Here is a 19,992-nt window from a genome sequence, read left to right as displayed (position 1 = left end):
TTAATGGATTTGTTGAATAAACAATATACCTATCAGTATTACTTCTAAAGCAAATTCTCGTATTATCATTCTCCACTTCTCCTAAGTCCTAACTCTCTAAACTGAAGAAACTGGACACGACGATGAAAACTCACTCTAAGATTTGAAAGTGAGGGGTACTTTAAATGAACTGGATAGGACGATGAAAACTCAGTTTAACATTTGAAGGTTGTATTTCAATAAATATAATAAACCAAATTTGCATTGGTAAGTCCCATATAGGAATGTAGCACGGCCTAACAAGAGCAAGTTCATGCTCACAACTCGAACTTCAGACATCTTATATATCGTGAGATTGATTACTACATATGCTGATTATTAAGCATAAGCAGGAATAGTTGATGCATAAGTCATCCTATCAAACTCAACAAGGCTTATTAATGTATCATATGCAGGGATAAAATCAATTAGCATATTTAGGGAGCCAAGGATATATGGAGAAGCAGAAAAGAGACATGAATTGTATGTTCACAGAGGAACAAATCAGTCAGCAAGACACTAAGCGTAGAAAATATTAATTTGAACAAGTATAAGGTTCATTTTGAGGAGAAACTGCTAATATACTGGAGCTAAAAATAATTATAGGGGAGAAACCAGTGTTAGGAATAAAACAGAGGAAATATTTAATAAACTCGGTACTACTGTAGCTCCCCTCCTGCCTCCAAGATCAAAATTTTACGAAAATTTATCGGAAAAGAGAGGAATCGCTGAACACCCAAATAACAAGAAATTCATTTATATAGAGAGAAATTGTTGAACAGCTAAACAAGCCAAAATTAGGTTTGACCAAAAATCACAAACTAAGTTCACACATGCAATCACATGAAAGGAGGAACTATGAATTCCCAAATAGGGGAGGAGACAACATCAACTACAGAAAGAGAACTCAAATCAAAACCTAAAATCCAGAGCAGTGATGAAAGCGAACTCACAGACGTCAAAGGATGAACACCGAGATTAGCGAGACTGAGCTGGAAGGAGAGGTTTATCAGCGGGGAAGAAGCTTTGTGAAACCCAGCGAAACAAAGTGAACCATCTCGACTACACCGCTTAGGCTTTACAACAGAAGTACTAAATTATCCCAACAAGAGCACGTAAAATCTCTAAAACACCCCTTGGCTCGGAAGCACACATGTCGTCCAACTGCTGCCTCCCTTATATATTATACTAATAAAATTAACCACGCTTTGCGCGAGAATTTAATATCACGAAATATATAAAATAACACTTGAAATTTATCAGTTACTAAAACTAGAACACTATATTATCTTACATAAAAAATTAATGATATAAAGGGAAATGAAAATTATTACATCTTATCATTTATCTTTAATAACATAAGCATAATAAATTAATGATTATAAAAATGCATACCAGGATTTGTAGCAGAAGCAATGGTGTCACTGAGCCACTCAATATGAGTAAAGTACACAAATATTCAATTGTGAAGAAGAAAGAGAAGAAGAGGAGGTTCAAAATTTTCGTTGTTAAAATGAGAGGAAATCTCTCTATTTATAGACAACAGATGGTAGTGTGAACAAATATTTATTGTGTCATATCGAAAAGGTTACAACTATGTGAAAAAGTTGCAACTCTTCAGAAAGGTTTCAACCTTTCATAAAAGTCACAACTTTTTATAAAAGTCGCAACTCTTCATTAAAGTTGCATCTTTTCATAAAAGTCACAATTTTTCATAAAAGTCACAACTTTTCATAAAAGTTGCAACTCTTAATTAAAGTCGCAATTTTTCATAAAAGTCACAACTTTTCGTAAATGTCACAACTTTTCATGAAAGAGAAAGGCTAGTATTGAAAATAAATAAATTAAAAGTGAATTATGGTTTGTGGTGGCGTCACGTAGGCGAGCCTAAGGTTCTCTTTATTTATATATATATATATATATATAAAAGAATAAGAATGTTTCCTCCATTTCTCTTCTCCCCTTTCCATATAAGGGGTCACATACTTCCAATTTATGACTTTACCCCTCTTAATATCTCAAACTACAAATTATTGGTTACAGTTGTACAAACTACGACCCAAGTTCTTGTCTGCATATACTCGCACAAGTCGATTATTATTCAATAGTCTTTAGCTTATTATTCGAGTCAAACTAAAACATGAATATAATAAGCACAAAAAAGACATAATCCAAAAGACTAACGTAAACGTTTTACAAAGTCGTACAATATATCTATTTATAAGGACTATAATATGGAAATAGTGTCATGAATATGATTATTAATTATTTATACGTTATGATAATAAAAAATTGTGAGTTAATTAAAAAAAATGTGTGGGTAATAAATATCAAGGTCATTAAATTTTACGTTAAGGAATTGACTTTTTTAGTTTCTTAACATTGCATATTTATATAATTAAGAGAGTTACAAGAGTAAAAATATTTTAATGTAGCACATATATGAGGAAAAAATAAAAATGAAATTCAAAATATTAAACTTTCAATTGGGAAAATTGTGAGAAATTTAAAAGTTGTAAAATGATTAAGAAAAATATGCATAAGCATATAAGAGAAAATAAAATACACATGTTCTAAAAACGAAGGCAAAATAACATCAATAGAAACCAACCTATTGCATAAAAGTTGTAAGACGGTCAAACAGAAGATACCGAGTCATGATATCAAACTAAAAAGCCTTTTAAGTTGTATAATAATTGCACCAATCAACACGAATAAGATTTTTTAACACAAGATTACATTATATTTAGGAACCTTCAAAGAGTACCCTGAAATTAAAGATCCATAGATAGCATCATATACTTTATTAATCCAAATATCTTGTTGTAAAATATATTGAGCATCATTAGTTATCATATTTAACACTAAAACAATTATAATATTTGTATTTTAAAAAAGTGAGATTACCAATTGAAAGTGGAAGGAATAAATTGAAAAAATGAAGCATTATGAAAAGAGGAGGATTGATTATCTTTGATGCAGGAGAAAGATGTCACAACCCAAAAACTAGTCGTGATGGTATCCGTATTATCCCACCAACACAGGTTAGACAAAACCCAACGAAATAAGGAAATGTGAAAGTAAATCAGAATAAAAGACTAACATATTTTCAACAACACGAATAATATAATATAGCTCAATTATAACCTCAAAACCTGGTTGTCATGTGTACAAACCTCTAAGTATTACATTAGATTAAAAGAAGTACAAGTCTGAATGTCTTTATTTCTAGAACAGAACAAGAACATAATACAAGAGTAAAAGGTGTCCGCTGAGATGACAAGCAGATACCTCACAACTCTCCACAGTAAGCCTCAGACTTAAAAGAGATTACGATGATCCAGACTCGTAACCTACACAAGTGTAGAAGCAAAGGAGTGAGTATCAAACAAGACGGTTCTCATCAGCAAGCAAACAAATAACTCTAAGTAAAGCAATACAGACTACAAGTACTCCTAACACTCCAATCAAACCTCTACAAATACAACCCACACATAGTCATCCTAACCTAACAGTTCACAATTTATATAGCACACAATACGTATAATAACACTTCAACATAAACATGACACTAATACAATGTTTCATATTCATCACCCACAAAGTCCATAACAAGCAGTCACAAAGTTCACAAGATGTGCAATACAATGAAATGAGATGTCAAATATAGTGATGCATGTATGTCCTAACGATACACACCCGGTGAATATCAGGTTGGGACCCATGGGAGAGTCATAAAGTCCATGTAGCCGTCAGAACCATTTTCCATTAGCATGCTCATCAATTTCTGGAATCATTTCCCATTGGCATCGCCAAAATCATTTTCCATCGGCATAATCATCAAAATAGATCTTATCACATTGTTTTAAAACCAATGCAAATAAGCATGTCCACTCAAATACTAAGAAAATGATAATTTTCATATCAATACTCAACCCCTAATAACACAATCATGATACATCATTAATAATGAATCAGTAGAACCAGTTTATGCCAAAATAAGTCTGCCCATAATGTAAGGATCCTAAATATACATTTTTCATCAAAAACTGAGTCCAAATTGATATAATCACAATTTTCCCTAAGTAATACACGGATAAGAAAAGAAAATCAGAAGAAGAAATCATGAGATAATGCTGAAATGGGGATTTAATACTAACCCTCATATTAAATCGAGAAGAATGGTGCAAGAATCACTCCATCCTAACTCTAGAACTCTCAATATCCTCAAAATATCAAATGAACACAATCTGAAATTTTAAATACCTAAAACAACAATATTTACACCAGAAACCAATCGTTGAATTTTCACTAAAAGGTCGTAACTTCCTAACACTATAGTAAAATGACCAGATTCTTTTTCCTAAATGTCTTAAATAATGATACGGACCTTCTCGTTCAATCGAAACTCAATTCTATACACGTTTGCCTAGTCAAATATTATTTCTGCTCGGTAAAATAGTTATTTCATATATCACGATAAAAGTCCAATCATGACTTAGCGGAAATGCACCAAACTTTGTAGATCAGTCCTATAATTCATGCTCAAATTTTCAGAAGTTTTGAAATAATTTTTCGATCCTTAAAACTAATAACGAACCTTTTAGTTAACACAAATTGTTAAAACAACGCCAAAGCACCCAAAAAGCTTAAAAACTCACCTAAACCTAATCCATAACCTCTCAAACACAAACCAAATATGCTACTAGCTTGGAAATATTACAGACTCAATGGAATCATCAAAACACCCAAACAAGGTCTGTCACGACTCAGGGGTACCCCTAGATATAACATGGCACATAGAACCCTGAAAGGCTCCATGTAAGTCACTTAGCATATTATAACATAAGCATAGAACAATAAGAGTAAAAACGCATTTCAAGTCTAAAATTTTCATTTAAAGAAAAGCGGAAGTCTTGACTCTAAGTCTCAACATAGTCATCTATTACAATATTCGAATGAGAAAAGGGACACAACCCACACAACATAGTCCGAAAAGGAAATACAAGAAATGAACTACAAAGAGACAACATCCATCCTTGAATCATGAGGACTTACCAACAAGCTAGGAGAATAAGCAAATCCAAGCTTCTAGCCACAACGATTAGCACCTTGAGAACCGGACCCTACACTTGGTGTAAAAAATATAGAAAAAGTATGAGTTAGTACAAAAATGCACTAAGTATGATAGTCATGCGTAAAAACATTGAAAACATGCTAAAAGGGGACATTTTAGTAAAATGCATGCAATTTACTAAGTTTAAACATCATTATGAAAATAGTGGAAAAAGCATAAGTCATAAGCATATTCATTACATAGAGCATCATAACATAAGAGGAACATGTCATAAATACCCTCAAATCATACTTGTGCAATGCATGAATAAGACCCCATAAATCTCACCCATACTAAGTAAAGCTTCTTAAGTAACCATAGTTCATAATTCATATTCTTGTTCATATTGTTGTCATAGTGGGATTAAGCCTTACCGACATAGATCATGTGAGCTAACATGGAATTCGGTGTCTACCCCACACCGAAAAGGGGTTGTCCTACTTGTCGAAGGTAGAACCATACTCTTAGCTTAGGTGGATCCACTAGCTAAATACATATGAGGGCACATAGTTTATAGGATAAGGAGATTATTACTAGAAACCCGGACTCAACTAGCGTAGAAGTTTTCCAACTCATGAGATACATACTTGGGAACCCGAACACAACTAGCATAGGAGGAACCCATTTGGAAAGCCGGACTGAACTAGCGTAGAAGGAACCCATTTGGAAAGCCGGACTCAACTAGCGTAAAAGCTTCCATCTCATATTCAATATCCACTCGGTGCTAAGCATTAATTCCCACGGAGTTCATATTAAGTCTTGACTTAAGTTCATATTCATGGAAGAATGTCTTGACACTCAATCCAACATAATTCATAAGATAGCTCATTAGATCATGCGTGAGAATAACCTTTCACCGTCCATGTCTACATATAGATTCAATATGTGAGAAAGCCTTTCAATCCTAGAATCAGCATATTGTGAGAAAACATTTCACATCATATCATATTCATGCATAAGTGTGTATATGAGAATAACCTTTCAACAACACAACAACTGGATCATAATCTTATTCACTTTACTCTCAAAGTGTTCTTAAAGCATATACTAAACTTCATAATTCATGCATAATATCATAATTTGCCTTTCAAGGATCAAAGCTCATATTGAATCAATACATCTAGAATTCACTACATTAGACATGGATATTAACATAATTCAAGTAGCTCAATTACTACAAGCTTAATCTCCTAATATCCTTCTTTCATCCACAAATCCACATCACAAGATCATAATTGGGAAATATGGGGATTTCAACATAAAAATCATAATAAATCATTAATTCAATCATAATATAAAGTAATTCAAGCATTAGAATCATTTTTAAAAGGAACCCATGACTTTGGAATCAAACTCTAACTTTTGGGGATTTCTATCTTTGAAATTGGGGTTTTGAAAGGGCTCCGTGGATGATTTCTATCAATGGATGAAGAGCTATCATACCTTAGCAATGACATCAAATGAATTTGAGAATAAAACCTTGCTCCTTGAACCCTAGTTCCAACTTCCTTTTTCTTCTTCTTCCTTGAAGTTCTAGAGAGAGAATTTTCTTTGGAGAGGATGAAGTTTTGGGACTAGTTTTGGGATTTAGAAATAATGAGGTAATTGACTTAATTTAGTGATATAAAATCCTTATATAGGTGATCTAATTTAGGCTAAAACGACCTCACTTAGTTATTAATTAAAATCGGAAAACCCTAAAGTACCCCTAAACTTAACTCCCAAAAAGCAGTTTCCAGACTTGAACTACGAGACCCATGACCTACGGACCGTGTATGGAACCACGGTCCATCGTGGTTAGGCGTGGTTCATGTTCAGAGAGTTTGGCCCCATCCACGAGACCCTCACTGACGGACCGTGGTTGGACCCACGGCCCGTGCTGGTGAAACGTGGGTTGGGGTTCAGAGAGCCTCATTTGCAGGCTTGACCTACGGCCCTCACCCACGATCGTGGACTGACCAACAGTGCGTAGGTCCCTTTCGTTGGTCACTATCCATGCATTTTTTAGGGTCCTCCTCAAGGACCCATGGTTGGTCCTTGGGGTCGTACCTTGACGTTCTAACACTAAGCCCTTTATTTTTAGGTACGGGGAGTTATGTTTACGACTCTAACCCTCGTGTTAAGCTCTAGTTTCTGGAGTGTTACAAGGTCACTTTAACCTTATGTTGACCAAAGTCAACTCTAACTTGAAGAATCTCCAAATTTTCAAATAGCGACATGAAACTCATCCAAAAGCTTCAAGAATTGAACCAAACCTTCAACCAGACCAAATATCACTATTTGGACTTAGTGGAATTGTCAAAACTCGAAAATGACCTTTCTAACCTCAAGCATTGACTAAAGTCAAACTTTAGCCTTAACTTTTCCCACATCTCGTCTAATGACTCAAAATCAAACCAAAAGTCTTGGGACCTAGACTTAAAATCACATTCCGAAGCTAATGGAACTGGACGAAATTCCATTTCGAGCTTGCTATCACCAAGTGTTGACTTTGACCAACTATCTTATGCTTTCAGCTTTCAAAATACAAAAAACTTTTCCAAAACTCATTTAAATACCTCAATACCTAAGTCAATAGTCCAACTAACCCAAAAGTTACATTCTGGAGCCGATGGAATTGATAGCATTCCATTATGCGACTCGAAACTCCAAATATTAACTAAAGTCGACCATTTCAACTTAAACACTTTCAAAACTCCAAAACTTCCAAGAATCTCAACTTTTCGATCCAGTTTCCAATCTAACCTCAAAAACTGATCCAACACAACTTGGGGCAACTATCATGATAGTAAAATAGTAATTTTCCGGAAAACTCCAAAAATGACATTCAGGACCATTACAAAAGAAGAGGAAGATAATAAAGAGGTGGCTTTAGGGATTCTTAAACATAAATAATTATACCTTGTTTAATCCACTAATGAAAGCATTTGCATTTTAAAGTCACAACCTTCAGATAAACCATAACTCTTGAAAAAGTCACAATCCTTTAATATGAAAAAGTGTTTGCTTTTAATATAATATAAATAAATATAAAATATAGAAAATATACTAAATTGGGTGTTTTATATTGAGAGTTTTATAATAATTTAATATTTAAATTAGAGAGTTAATGATTTTTAAAGTAGTATAGATATAGATCATATGCTACACCTACAATGTTATGTCCCCACATTTGCTTCGCCAAATCAGAGCGGCAACAAAAACAATATATATAGAGTAGCACAAGAAGAATCCCCAAACGGAAGCAGAATTGCGAAGTCATCAATATTAGATACAAGTTTTCAAGCATTGTATTCTGATAGAATTGATATACATTAAAGAAGAGATAATTATTCTATTTGTGATCTCAAGGACACAAAACTATGTCTTCACTTCAAGATTTTGGACTCAATCTCTTCCAAGGTCAAGCCTTTAGTCTCTGGAACAGAGGTGACCACAAACACAAGTGACAACAAAGCAATCACTCCAAATAGAAGGAAGAGATTTTCTGCCCCAAGCAACTCCTGCAAAACGGAAACCATGACAAATCTAACACAGGTTACAGTGGAATTGACATTTGCAGGAGAACAAGTTCTTACCTTTAGAGGTGAAAAGGCAAAGGTCACTATCGCATTAGAACCAAAATTGGTAAGAACAGCTAGACTTATCCCCTTCCCTCTGGTGCGGAGTGGGAAAATCTCTGATACCATAAGCCAGCTAATAGGCCCAAAAGACATCTTCAATGCCATGGAACAAACATATTTCAATGAGGTCATTTATCACACTAACAATCACTACATTCAATATCATATAATGCTTGGTTACTAATATAAAAAAATATATATTTAAGCAATTACCTTTTCTCACTGGTACTATAATCATCATAGCTTAAAATGCTAACTAAATTTTATATGGTTATTTAAAGATAAAAAACTTATACGAATAAAGTCTCTCCTAGTTCATGCAACATAATTGAACCAAAATGGTCCAACTTAACTGAAACTCTACAATCAATCACTTCATAAGACATACACATGCCAAGTTTATAAGATACAACTTCAGTGCAGAATGTCATTCATAAACAATGTACCTTTTCAATCTCTAATGATCAAAATCTTCGGGAATAAAAGCATTAATTAACATGTCACTCAGATTATTTCAAATTAAAAATGTCGTGCTCTGATTTTGAAGTGGCTTTTGAAAATAAAGACATCCATATAGAATAGCAATTGACTATCAACAAATCCATATTATGCAATACATTGTCTAGGATTGCAATTGGATATGAGAAAACTTAAGACATATTTTTCTCACTAATACCTAAAGGAATCTATTTTCAAAAATAAAAAATTGTTACTGAATAGTATTAGGATGAAGTGTGCCATAATATAACGGATTGGATGCAGAGAATTCATTTGCCAGACACAAGTTAGGATTGAGGTTTAGTTGATTGACTGATCGGGTAGAAGAATTAATTAATTTTGAGATAAGGAAAAGTTACGTAATTAAAAAAACTTTACTCAATTGTGAGATATTATTAACTTGCCAAGTACACTAGATTGATTATGTCGACCTACTAATAAATTAACAAAAGCCTCTTTTAAAAATGAGAAATCCCCGAAGGTCAGTGGCATATATTTCGAAAATAGGTGGATAATGGCGGCCCCCTTTACCCTTCTCCACTTAAATACCAAGTGTTTGTCTATGGCAGGGTTTGAATCCATGACCTGTGCCTAACCCACACATCACAAGTTGCACTCTTACCACTAGGGGACTACTTCCAATAAGGTAAATTCCTGACAAGATTATGGATCTGGGGTATAAACTTCACGTGTTACATATTAAAGAGAAGAGAAGAGAAACAGGTTGTCTGAAATAACTAGGAATTTGATTAGTAGATTAAGGTCAATACCCTTGTTAAGTTAATAGTGAATCTTCCCAAGAAACACCTACAAATTAGAGTTGTTTACGCCAGCAAGTATGAGTATATGAGAGCATCACCTGGTAGCATCCCACATAGAGAAGCAGAGCAGAAACAGCAACGAAAGGGTAACTGCCGAGAAATTTATAATAAGCTGAAAGAAGAAACAATGATAGGGCCTGTAGATCACATCACACAAATAGCAACACTTTCTCTCAGAAATCAAACCAACAAGTAGAAATATGACCTATATATAAAATGATAAGTATCTAGAGTATAATCCTATGATTAGATGCGTACAATCCCACTGACTCCTCCAATCAACAATGGCCTTCTCCCAAGATCATCAGCTTTTAGGACAGCGACTGCTGTCATCAGTGACTGCAGGAGAATAAGTAAACTCGATGCAAACAAAGAGTCAGAGTATTAGAGGGAAATTATCAATCCTTCTGATAAAAAGACTCAGGTTAATATTCTTGAACGAGAGATAAAAGACTTTTCCTGGCTCCAGTTACTCAACTTACCTTAAATATACCAATAACGACTGAAACTCGAGCAGCATCTGCAGCCGCAGAAAAACCAGCACTCTAGGAACAAATTGCTTTAAAATTACATTATGCAAGATCATATTATTATAAGGAGAAAGTTAAAAGAGTGTAGCTACCTGAAGAATTGAACCAGCATAATACAGAACGCTTGGCTGTCCAGTTATCTGTAAAAACTACCACATAAGCTTGAAACCAAGAAACTATTTTGATGAAAACCGCAGAGTATGACAAGAAAAAAGGAGTAGCTCAATCTCAAACTGTTTTTACCTGTTGAAATAGGACCAAACCTCCTCCAATTGTAAATGCTTTCAAACTTGGTCCTTGCAATACCTCGAGAAAATTTCCTTCAGCTTCTTCATCTGTGTAGGCAGTTTTCAATGATATAATAGTATCTTCTATTTGTTTTTCAGATACTTTATCGCCAGCAGGGCGGCCTCTCAGTTTGCTCAATGCTCCAATAGCATTCTCTTTGTATTCCTGCAATGGTCCTTTACCTTGAATTGCCCTCAGAAGTAACCATCTGGGAGATGGTGGGAGAGTCCACATGCCAAACCCCATCAATAAAGCAATTGGAGCACTAAATCCAAACATGTAACGCCACCCTCCAATGACATCAATTTCATAGCTACCTACAAAATAACCCAGCTGGAAATTCCATCGTTCAATGTGATCCGTTATTTCTCTTAGATGATATTAGAATATAAGAGATAAACATAGATAGATAAACATACCAAAATACCCAGTACTATTGCCAGCTCCTTTAAAGAGATTAATGTCCCTCTGATTTGGGATGGACAAGTCTCTGCTATATATAGAGGTGCTCCATGCATTGCCTATTGAGATGAAGAATCTCAGCTACTTGGTCATCCAATAGATTAAGCTGTGACAGAGATAAACATATATGGAAAGGTGGAACTGAGATAATAAAAAGCAAACCAAAACCTACCAAGCCAATTCCTAGTCCATAAACAAGCCGACCCAACAAGAGTGCCCCTAGTCCTGGAGCACAGGCAGTTAGTGAACCGCCAGCCAAATATAAAATGGCTGCTATGATCAGTTCCCTCCTCCTTCCTTTACAAAACCCAAAAAAGAAAAGTTAATTAATATAATTATTTGTGTATCGGCAAAACTTTAAGTAATTGAACTCCACCTAGGAAATCAGCAAATGGGTAGGCGAGTATGGAGCCAATAAGAGCCCCATAAAGGGAACCGCTGACCTATATATATATATATCCAAGAATAGATATTCAAAAATTTGATATTTGAGAGCAGTAATTAGTCATGGAATATGCAACATATATAGAAAGCATACCACAAGACCAAGCTGAACAGCTGAGAGGTTGTACCAACTCATTCCACTAAGCTCAGGCGACTGAGAAATCAGTTTAAAAATAAATCCATAATTGACGGTACATGAAGAGTAAAGCAGGTCAATGAAACTGAGAATTACCTGCAATGAGATGGTAGCACCTGAGGTGGCACCAATATCATAGCCAAATAATAAACCGCCTAGGGCTGGGAAGATAAAACTGTATTTGACACAATAGTATTATTTTTGCATACCATCTGAAAAGGCAAAACCATGATACTAGTAGTATTTTATTGGGTAAATGATTATTATTTTTAGATTACATGATCCTTTTGAATTTAAATGGAGAACAAGGATGGTGAAAACAGCTTGTGGCTTTAATATCACATACATGAATATAGAGACTATTGAATTTTGTCAATTATTGAGTTAATTGGTCAAGAACTAATAATGAATGATGAAATACCCAAGTTCTGAATATAGGTATAATTGCTTATTTATACTCTTGTTCAGAAAAAAGGTGTCGAACTTACGGCAAAATAACAGAAGACCAACTGAATTCCTCTATATGCCCTGGCTCGGCTTCTTCTCCTTCTCCTGAAGATGCCGAAACCTATATAAGAAAAACAACAAACGAAGAGAAGAGGAAACACAAGTAAAATTTGAAATTAGAGTGTATTCAATTTCTCTGTATCTACCTTCAGTCTGAGCATTCCCTTACAACCCACAAAATGTACACCCACTAAATTTTCCTTCTTCCTTCCAATCAATGGGTAATTTCTTCTACATTCAATTACCTTCTTACCCCTCAAAACCCACGAGTTGGATGGAACTAGCAATGGTGGTTTTGAGAGTGCCATAGTCGGATTATACCAACCCATTTATGCACCAGTATTAAATGTAGAGGGAAACGTCCTTGGCTATTTGAATGGCTCCAGATATCTGTTGGACTAATCTTTGTAAGTGCGTGGGCTGTCTCTCCTGTATTCTGTAAGTAGATAACCCACATATATATATATATATATATATATATATATATATATATATATTTAGGCCACACACTTGGGTGCAAGTCAATAGGGAAATTCCCTATGTCTCCACACAAAATTCAATTATACATCTTCTCAAGATGAAAATTCAAACATGTAAATAAGCAATATCGAATTTGCAAAGTAATGCCGGAACACAAAGCAAACTCAAATTATATTCTAAAATACAGTAACGTAGATGAAGTAAAGTCTAATAAACTTGGATGTGCAGATATGATTGTATTCAAATAAAATTAGGTTGTTTCGAATATATCACTTGTTTGGGACTGAGACGTTGTTGGGAGGTTTAACTTTGTTTTGGTACAACAATCTGGTAAATATCCTTAAAGCAGTCAACTTGAAAGGATTTAAATTGAATAAAAACAAGTAAAGGAAAACTGCAGCTCAACTGAACCAACAACAAAAATATGGAAACTACTAAATTTATTATCTTTTTGAACAGGTAAGTAATGAGTTACTATATCAAATTTCCTAGGAATAAAATGTCAAACTAATCCATATTGGTGTTTCATTAGTGCAGTAACATGATTCTTATTGGAGGTGGAAGATATATAAAGAGACCTCATTAGCATATTAGATTTCCACAAAAGTTTATTCCAATTCTTAATGGATTTGTTGAAAAAACAATATACCTATCAGTATTATTTCTAAAGCAAATTCTAATGCAATTTCTTTTTATTAGCCTAAATTTGGTGGGTAGAGCTAACGTAGTTGCACGGGTTAACTTCTCGTAGTTTTGTATTATCATTCTCCAATTCTCCTAAGTCCTAACTCTCTAAACTGAATGAACTGGACACGACGATGAAAACTCACTCTAAGATTTGAGGGTGAGGATGACTTTAAATGAACTGGAGAGGACGATGAAAACTCAGTTTAACATTTGAAGGTTGTATTTCAATAAATATAATAAACCAAATTTGCTTTGGTAAGTCGCATATAGGAATGTAGCACGGGCTAACAAGAGCGAGTTCAGGCTCGCAACTCGAACTTCAGACATCTTGTTAGTCATTCCTTAATAAAATCGGTCCCCTCCTGCCTCCAAGATCGATCAAAATTCATCGGAATCGCTGAACACCGAAATAACCAGAAATTTCAGGTTGTTGAACAGCTAAACAAGCCAAAATCACAAACTAAGTTCACACATGCAATCAAAGGAGGAACTATGAATTCCCAAATCGGGGGAAGAAACAACATCAACTACAAAAAGAGAGCTCAAATCAAAACCTAAAATCCAGAGCAGTGATGAAAGCGAACTCACAGACGTCAAAGGAACAACACCGAGATAGCGAGACTGAGCTGGAAGAAGAGGTTTATCAGCTTTGTGAAACCCAGCCAAACATTGCCAACCTTTTATCTCGACTACAATATCTTATCTTATAATTTTTGTTGACTTTAATCTATATATATATATATATATATATATATATATATATTAATAAAGCTAAGCTGACGTGGCATGTTTCAATGGCCACTATCACTATTTATTTATTTTTCTCACTATCACTATTTATTTATTTTTCTCAAAATTTTGAAGTTTTTCTTATTATTTATATTTATTATATTTTCTTAATTCTTAAATTTCTGATCTCCAATATTAAATATATGTAACATCTATTTTCTTATTATTTGAATTGATTACATTTTCGTAAATTCCTCTCTTATATATAGATTCTTATTAATTTTGTCCAAAAGAGAATTTTATGTATTCAATTTATATATTCTTTTTTTCCTTCTTTTGCGCTATTTCAATTTGCACGTTTCTGCCATTTCCCTCATTCTATTCAATTTAATTCTTATTTATAGAAATTCAAAAGTCACAAACTTTTCGTTTAATTCAATTCAACAGTTCCAATTTATGTACATTATAAAGTTAGATAAAGAAAAATGATGTAGCACCTCTCTTTGGCCAAATATCATATTCTTTTTTTGTCTATTTTTTAAGTTTTTATCTCATTTCCTTAATTAATAATTTAATTTAAAAAATAGTCTCCTTATTTGTTGTTACCGTTACAGCCTTTCATAATTCATATTTATGGACAATTACATTTTTTCATAATAATACATATTTATGAAGGGTAAAGAATTTCTAAGGTCTACAAATGGAATTATAAATAATTTCTATTTTACGGATACAAACATACATAGATGCAGATTGGATGGAAGATATATATGTATGTTATTGTCTTCTTTATTCTTTATTTTCTTTCATACATTTCTCTTCTTTTGATTTCATTTTCATTATTAATGATATTGTTAATACATGAAGATTAGCAAGTACTTAAGTTATTGATGATGTGGTTTTACCTTTCACTTTGAATTTAGAGGAATTTTTAGAATTATGTGAAGGTATGTTTTTTGTCGTTTTGATGATATTGTTAATACATGAAGATTAGCAATAATAGAGCATGAAGGAAAGCTCCTTCAATATGAGGTGTTGGGCAGATGGTACTACCATTAATATAGCCAAAAAGATCTTGTCCTCGAAGAAACGGAGAAATTTGTGTTTTCCAGAAAAGGTTGTTTGTAGAGGTTAGTTTTATCGAGATATAGTGATGGGCGTTGTTGAGAGGGGAGGGAGACGAGTTGCTCGCTTGAGCCATAGTCGTCTGAGAGGTGGACGATAAGTCCGTGTTAGGTTCTGATACCATAATAGAACATGAAGGAAAGCTGAAATCTGCAGCAACGTTAATGAGTTGCTGCCTCTTTTATCTCTCTGATGTTTCTTTGCCCTCTATATATGTCTACCACCATATATATACACACACATATAGTAATACAAATTGTATCTACCTAGGAGACCTAACTAGACTAAGTAAGCTATCCCTTGTCCTTAGGATTACTAGGTAGATTAGGAATTGTAGCCAAAGCTGGAGACGAGCTACATGTTCCAAGCAAGTAGTTAAATTATTGATGATGTGATTTTATCTTTCACTTTGTATTTGCAAGATTTTTTAGAATGATGTGAAGGTATGTTGTCGTTTTATTTTTTCATTATTTCCTATCAGGGGAGGCTCAACGTAGTTGGGGGCCTAAAGCAAAATTTCAATTCGAGACCTAAAATATAACAAACTTCGTATACACATGTATTCAAATTTTATTTCTATAAGTAATAAGTTGACAAATATTGAATAAAGATAAGAGTTAGAACCATAGAATCTCATGAAGTTGATGACTTGGTATACCCCAACCAGAGCTGTATGCATTATATGAACAGAAAGCAACCGACCGGGATCATTCAATACAACGGTATGAACACGATACCATGGCAAACCCATGGAAATACCCCTTATATCAAGGATAAATGAACACTACGTAACTTTATTGCATTGGAAAAGACTATAATATGACTATCCTATGGACCACTCTTGTTGAGTCAATTATTTCCGAACAAGGGTTTCTATTCTGTTGATAATAATGGAACAATTCTGTTCGTAGGAACAAAGAGAAGCAGATTTATTCTATACTCGATAAGTACCAATACGCAATGGGGGAGTTGATCCCATTTTCTATGAGCGAATGAGTCCATACTTATTTATCATTAGAAAGACCTATTCGTAATAATTTGAGTTTATTCATTCTGTCTTTCTTTATGAATTTTGAGAATCTATGGATAGAATAAATACGATAAAAACCAATATGAATATTATAAAGACAATAAAAAAAATTGTTACGTTTCCACCTCAAAGTGAAATATAGTATTTAATTCGTTCTTTCATTTAATGCCTATTGGTGTTCCAAAAGTTCTATTCCGAAATCCTGGAGATCCAATTTCATCTTGGGTTGACGTATAGTGCGACTTGTCAGATATATTGGGTCATATGGTATTTCCCCGTTCTCTCCCCCGATCGAGATATCCCCCGTTTCGCCCAAGAAAGATAAATTGAATTATCAAAAAATTGGAGCGTGAAGTGCAATTAGATCCATTTTTGAGGGGATTCATATTACTATTATCAATTAGAATAATTTATGGTTGGCTTGGTTGGACTAAATAAATGAAGTATCCAGGCTCCGTTTAGAAAAAACCCAATTGGATTGGTAAGATATCTATGATTGCTATTTATATTTTTTCTTTGTAAAGAGATCCTAATTGTCAAGCAAAGTTATCTCAACTCTAATAACTAGTATAAAATGAATTGCAAAAAAAAAAAGAAATACAAAAAGAAATGGTAATGAGAGCATTTGTCCTATATGTACAAATCCAAATAGGGCGGATCTTTACCCGGAGTAGAGCATAAACCTAAAAAGATGAAACAAACCCATTCAGGAACAAGAAAATACCATCGCGGTTTGGGTTAAATCTCGATGAAAGAATACATCAATGAGAAGTTAATTCGATAAGTTTAATGACCCTTTCTTATAACTTCGAATTTTATAATGGAAAATCAAAAATATCAAAAAGGAGTAAAAACTCGTCTTTATTGAAAAATCGAAGAAAAGCCCTTTCGTTAGAAGTAAGAAAGAGCCCTTGTAGAAAAAAAGAAAGAGGACTGGAATCTATACATTGATTCACAATTTTTTTGAACTGTATGCATCAAAAGGCGCATGTACGGTTCCTAAGGGATACAATTTTACCCTAATCAACCGACTTTATCGAGAAAGATTACTTTTTTTAGGCCAAGGGATTAGTACCGATCTTTCGAATCAACTTATTGGTCTTATGATGTATCTCAGTATGGAGGATGAGAACAAAAGCTATATTTGTTTGTAAACTCTCCTGGGGGCTGGGTAATACCTGGGATCGCCATTTATGATACTATGCAATTTGTGCGACCAGATATCCATACAATATGCATAGGATTAGCTGCTTCAATGGGATCTTTTATCCTGGCCGGAGGACAACTTACCAAACGTATAGCATTCCCTCACGCTTGGCGCCAATGAGGTTTTTATTTGAGAGAAAAAAGAAGACTATGCCTTCGCCATATGAATACTAAGTAATAATAGCATGGCACTTCGAATTCGATATGAGAAATTTTTGTATTGTTTTTTTTCAAAACATTAGATTCTGTATCGAGAGAGTAGTATGAGATAAGGGGTATTTCCGATTTTCTCTTATTTATCGGGAATTCAGTTCAGCGTCACAAACTTATTTGTTTTCATGCCGGAGAGTTCTTAACAATATTTATCTTATGAAAGAGTACGAAAAAAAAAAGATTTTTTCCTTATTTGATCGGATTAAAAAGAAACTTTGGGATTGCTGAATCACAGACAAAAAAAAGAAAAAATAAACATATAAAGCAACGGAGCCATCATAGTATTTTTGAACTCCTCCGAAAGGAAGGATGACAATTTGATTATTTACCCATCTGAGTCTGATAGATTCTATTTTCTCTTTCTTCAATAGAAATGAGGGGGGTCAATTTTCTTGTAGAGTCGTATGCACAAAAGATGCCTGTACGGTTGTTCAATTCTGTCTTTTTTCTATTCTTTATCTTTCTTTTCTCTTTGCTTTATCATGCGAGATAGGGGAAGCTTTTATTTTGTTATATCATCAGGGTAATGATACATGAACCTTATAGTGCTTTTTATATGGCACAAGTAGGCAATTTGTCATGGAAGCGGTAGAACTTATGAAACTGCGTGAAACCCTCACAAGGGTTTATGCAGAAAGAACGGGCAAACCCTTCTGGGTTGTACACGAAGATATGGAAAGATATATTTTTATGTCAGCAACAGAAGCCCAAGCTTATGGAATTGTTGATTTTGTAGCGGTTCAAGGAAAATAACATGGATTTCGCGCAAATCTGTGATTTGAGATTTTATCTTCGAATTGAATTTCTATTAAATAGAAGTAATTCACCATCATTCGGTTAGGATCAATCTAAACCAACCCATCATATTATGTATATGATTCAACATGCCAACTATTAAACAACTTATTAGAAATACAAGACAGCCAATCAGAAATGTCACGAAATCCCCCGCTCTTCGGGGGTGCCCTCAGCGTCGAGGAACATGTACTAGGGTGTATGCGCGACTCGTTTAGATCATGAGCTGGCCAAGCAAAAACTACTTTTACAGTATCAATGATCAGTACCGGTGAATGGGTAGGATGGAAAAAGGAACTCCATCCATTATTAAAAAAAAAAAAACTCTACCATATCCCTCTATTGTGTATGAAGTTTATGGTTTCTGTTGGTGTAAATCCAATCACCTGAATTTAAGATGATAAGAAATTCTCCATTGGTAACAAATGGTTATCCATTAAGTGGAGGAAATCTTATTTAAACGGACTAAGAGGGTCAGCTACCCAGCAAACTTTCATAATTAAATACCGTTACTGTATAGGTAGATCTGATTGTGAAAGACCTATTACTGGATAATTCATGGGTAGAGCCAAAGTGTGTGAACTATACAAGTTCCCAATAACATCAATTAGTTGATTAAATAGTAAATTAAAGTATAAAGTAAAGGCTCCGGTGTATAGAGAAGACCTCACCGTTTAAGAAGTAACCATAGAAACGAAGGAACCCACTATTTCTTTTTTTATTTCTTTTATTTACTATATTTTTGATACCTAGGAAAATACAATTTCTTAGTTCTGTCTTATTTCGCAGTGAAATACCTAAAAAAAAAATCGTGGTCGGGAAGGTTAGAGTAGCCAAAGCCATTGGAATTTTGATTTTATACATTGGAAAAATTGTTTTGTTATTAATAGACTAGGAAGGGGGAAAATAATAACTGAAAGAAAGGCAATCAATTAGTTATTCGTCAAAGTTTCATTTATTCAATGACCAGAATTAAACGGGGATATATAGCTCGGAGACGTAGAACAAAAATTCGTTTATTTGCATCAAGCTTTCGAGGGGCTCATTCAAGGCTTACTAGAACTATTACTCAACAGAAAATAAGAGCTTTAGTTTCGGCTCATCGGGATAGGGATAGGAAAAAGAGAGATTTTCGTCGTTTGTGGATCACTAGGCTAAACCAGTAATTCGCGAAAGGGGAGTATCCTATAGTTATAGTAGATTAATACATGATCTGTACAAGAGACAGTTGCTTCTTAACCGTAAAATACTTGCACAAATAGCTATATCAAATAGGAATTGTCT

General features: G+C 34.1%; 1 protein-coding gene across 1 annotated transcript; it reads right to left on the bottom strand.

The window, feature by feature from the left end:
• Positions 1-8,322: 8,322 nt before the first annotated feature.
• LOC125828351 (D-xylose-proton symporter-like 3, chloroplastic) lies at positions 8,323-12,879 on the bottom strand. The gene is made up of 14 exons (XM_049507662.1): positions 12,590-12,879; positions 12,425-12,504; positions 12,033-12,111; positions 11,895-11,954; positions 11,733-11,799; positions 11,529-11,653; positions 11,314-11,415; positions 10,850-11,227; positions 10,699-10,746; positions 10,559-10,621; positions 10,335-10,415; positions 10,115-10,213; positions 8,713-8,850; positions 8,323-8,637 (listed from the first exon to the last, which is right to left on the bottom strand). Exons 1-14 carry the CDS (start codon positions 12,770-12,772, stop codon positions 8,503-8,505), a joined length of 1,638 nt encoding a protein of 545 aa, XP_049363619.1. The 5' UTR covers positions 12,773-12,879; the 3' UTR covers positions 8,323-8,502.
• Positions 12,880-19,992: the final 7,113 nt, after the last annotated feature.

The sequence above is a fragment of the Solanum verrucosum genome, unplaced genomic scaffold, assembly GCF_900185275.1.
Source record: "Solanum verrucosum unplaced genomic scaffold, falcon-dt-bn FXZP01000048.1, whole genome shotgun sequence".
NCBI lineage: Eukaryota > Viridiplantae > Streptophyta > Magnoliopsida > Solanales > Solanaceae > Solanum > Solanum verrucosum.
The sequence above is the reverse complement of the archived record's forward strand: the minus strand, read 5'-3'. Positions and strand labels throughout refer to the sequence as shown.

What these genes read in the sequence shown, in the direction of transcription:
- LOC125828351 (XM_049507662.1), bottom strand. Translation starts at nt 12,772, where the DNA reads ATGGGTTGGTATAATCCGACTATGGCACTCTCAAAACCACCATTGCTA. An exon ending in ATGGACTAGGAATTGGCTTG is followed by an intron (nt 11,416 to 11,528) that starts GTAGGTTTTGGT and finishes TCATCTCAATAG; the next exon opens with GCAATGCATGGAGCACCTCT. An exon ending in TCGTTATTGGTATATTTAAG is followed by an intron (nt 10,416 to 10,558) that starts GTAAGTTGAGTA and finishes ATTCTCCTGCAG; the next exon opens with TCACTGATGACAGCAGTCGC.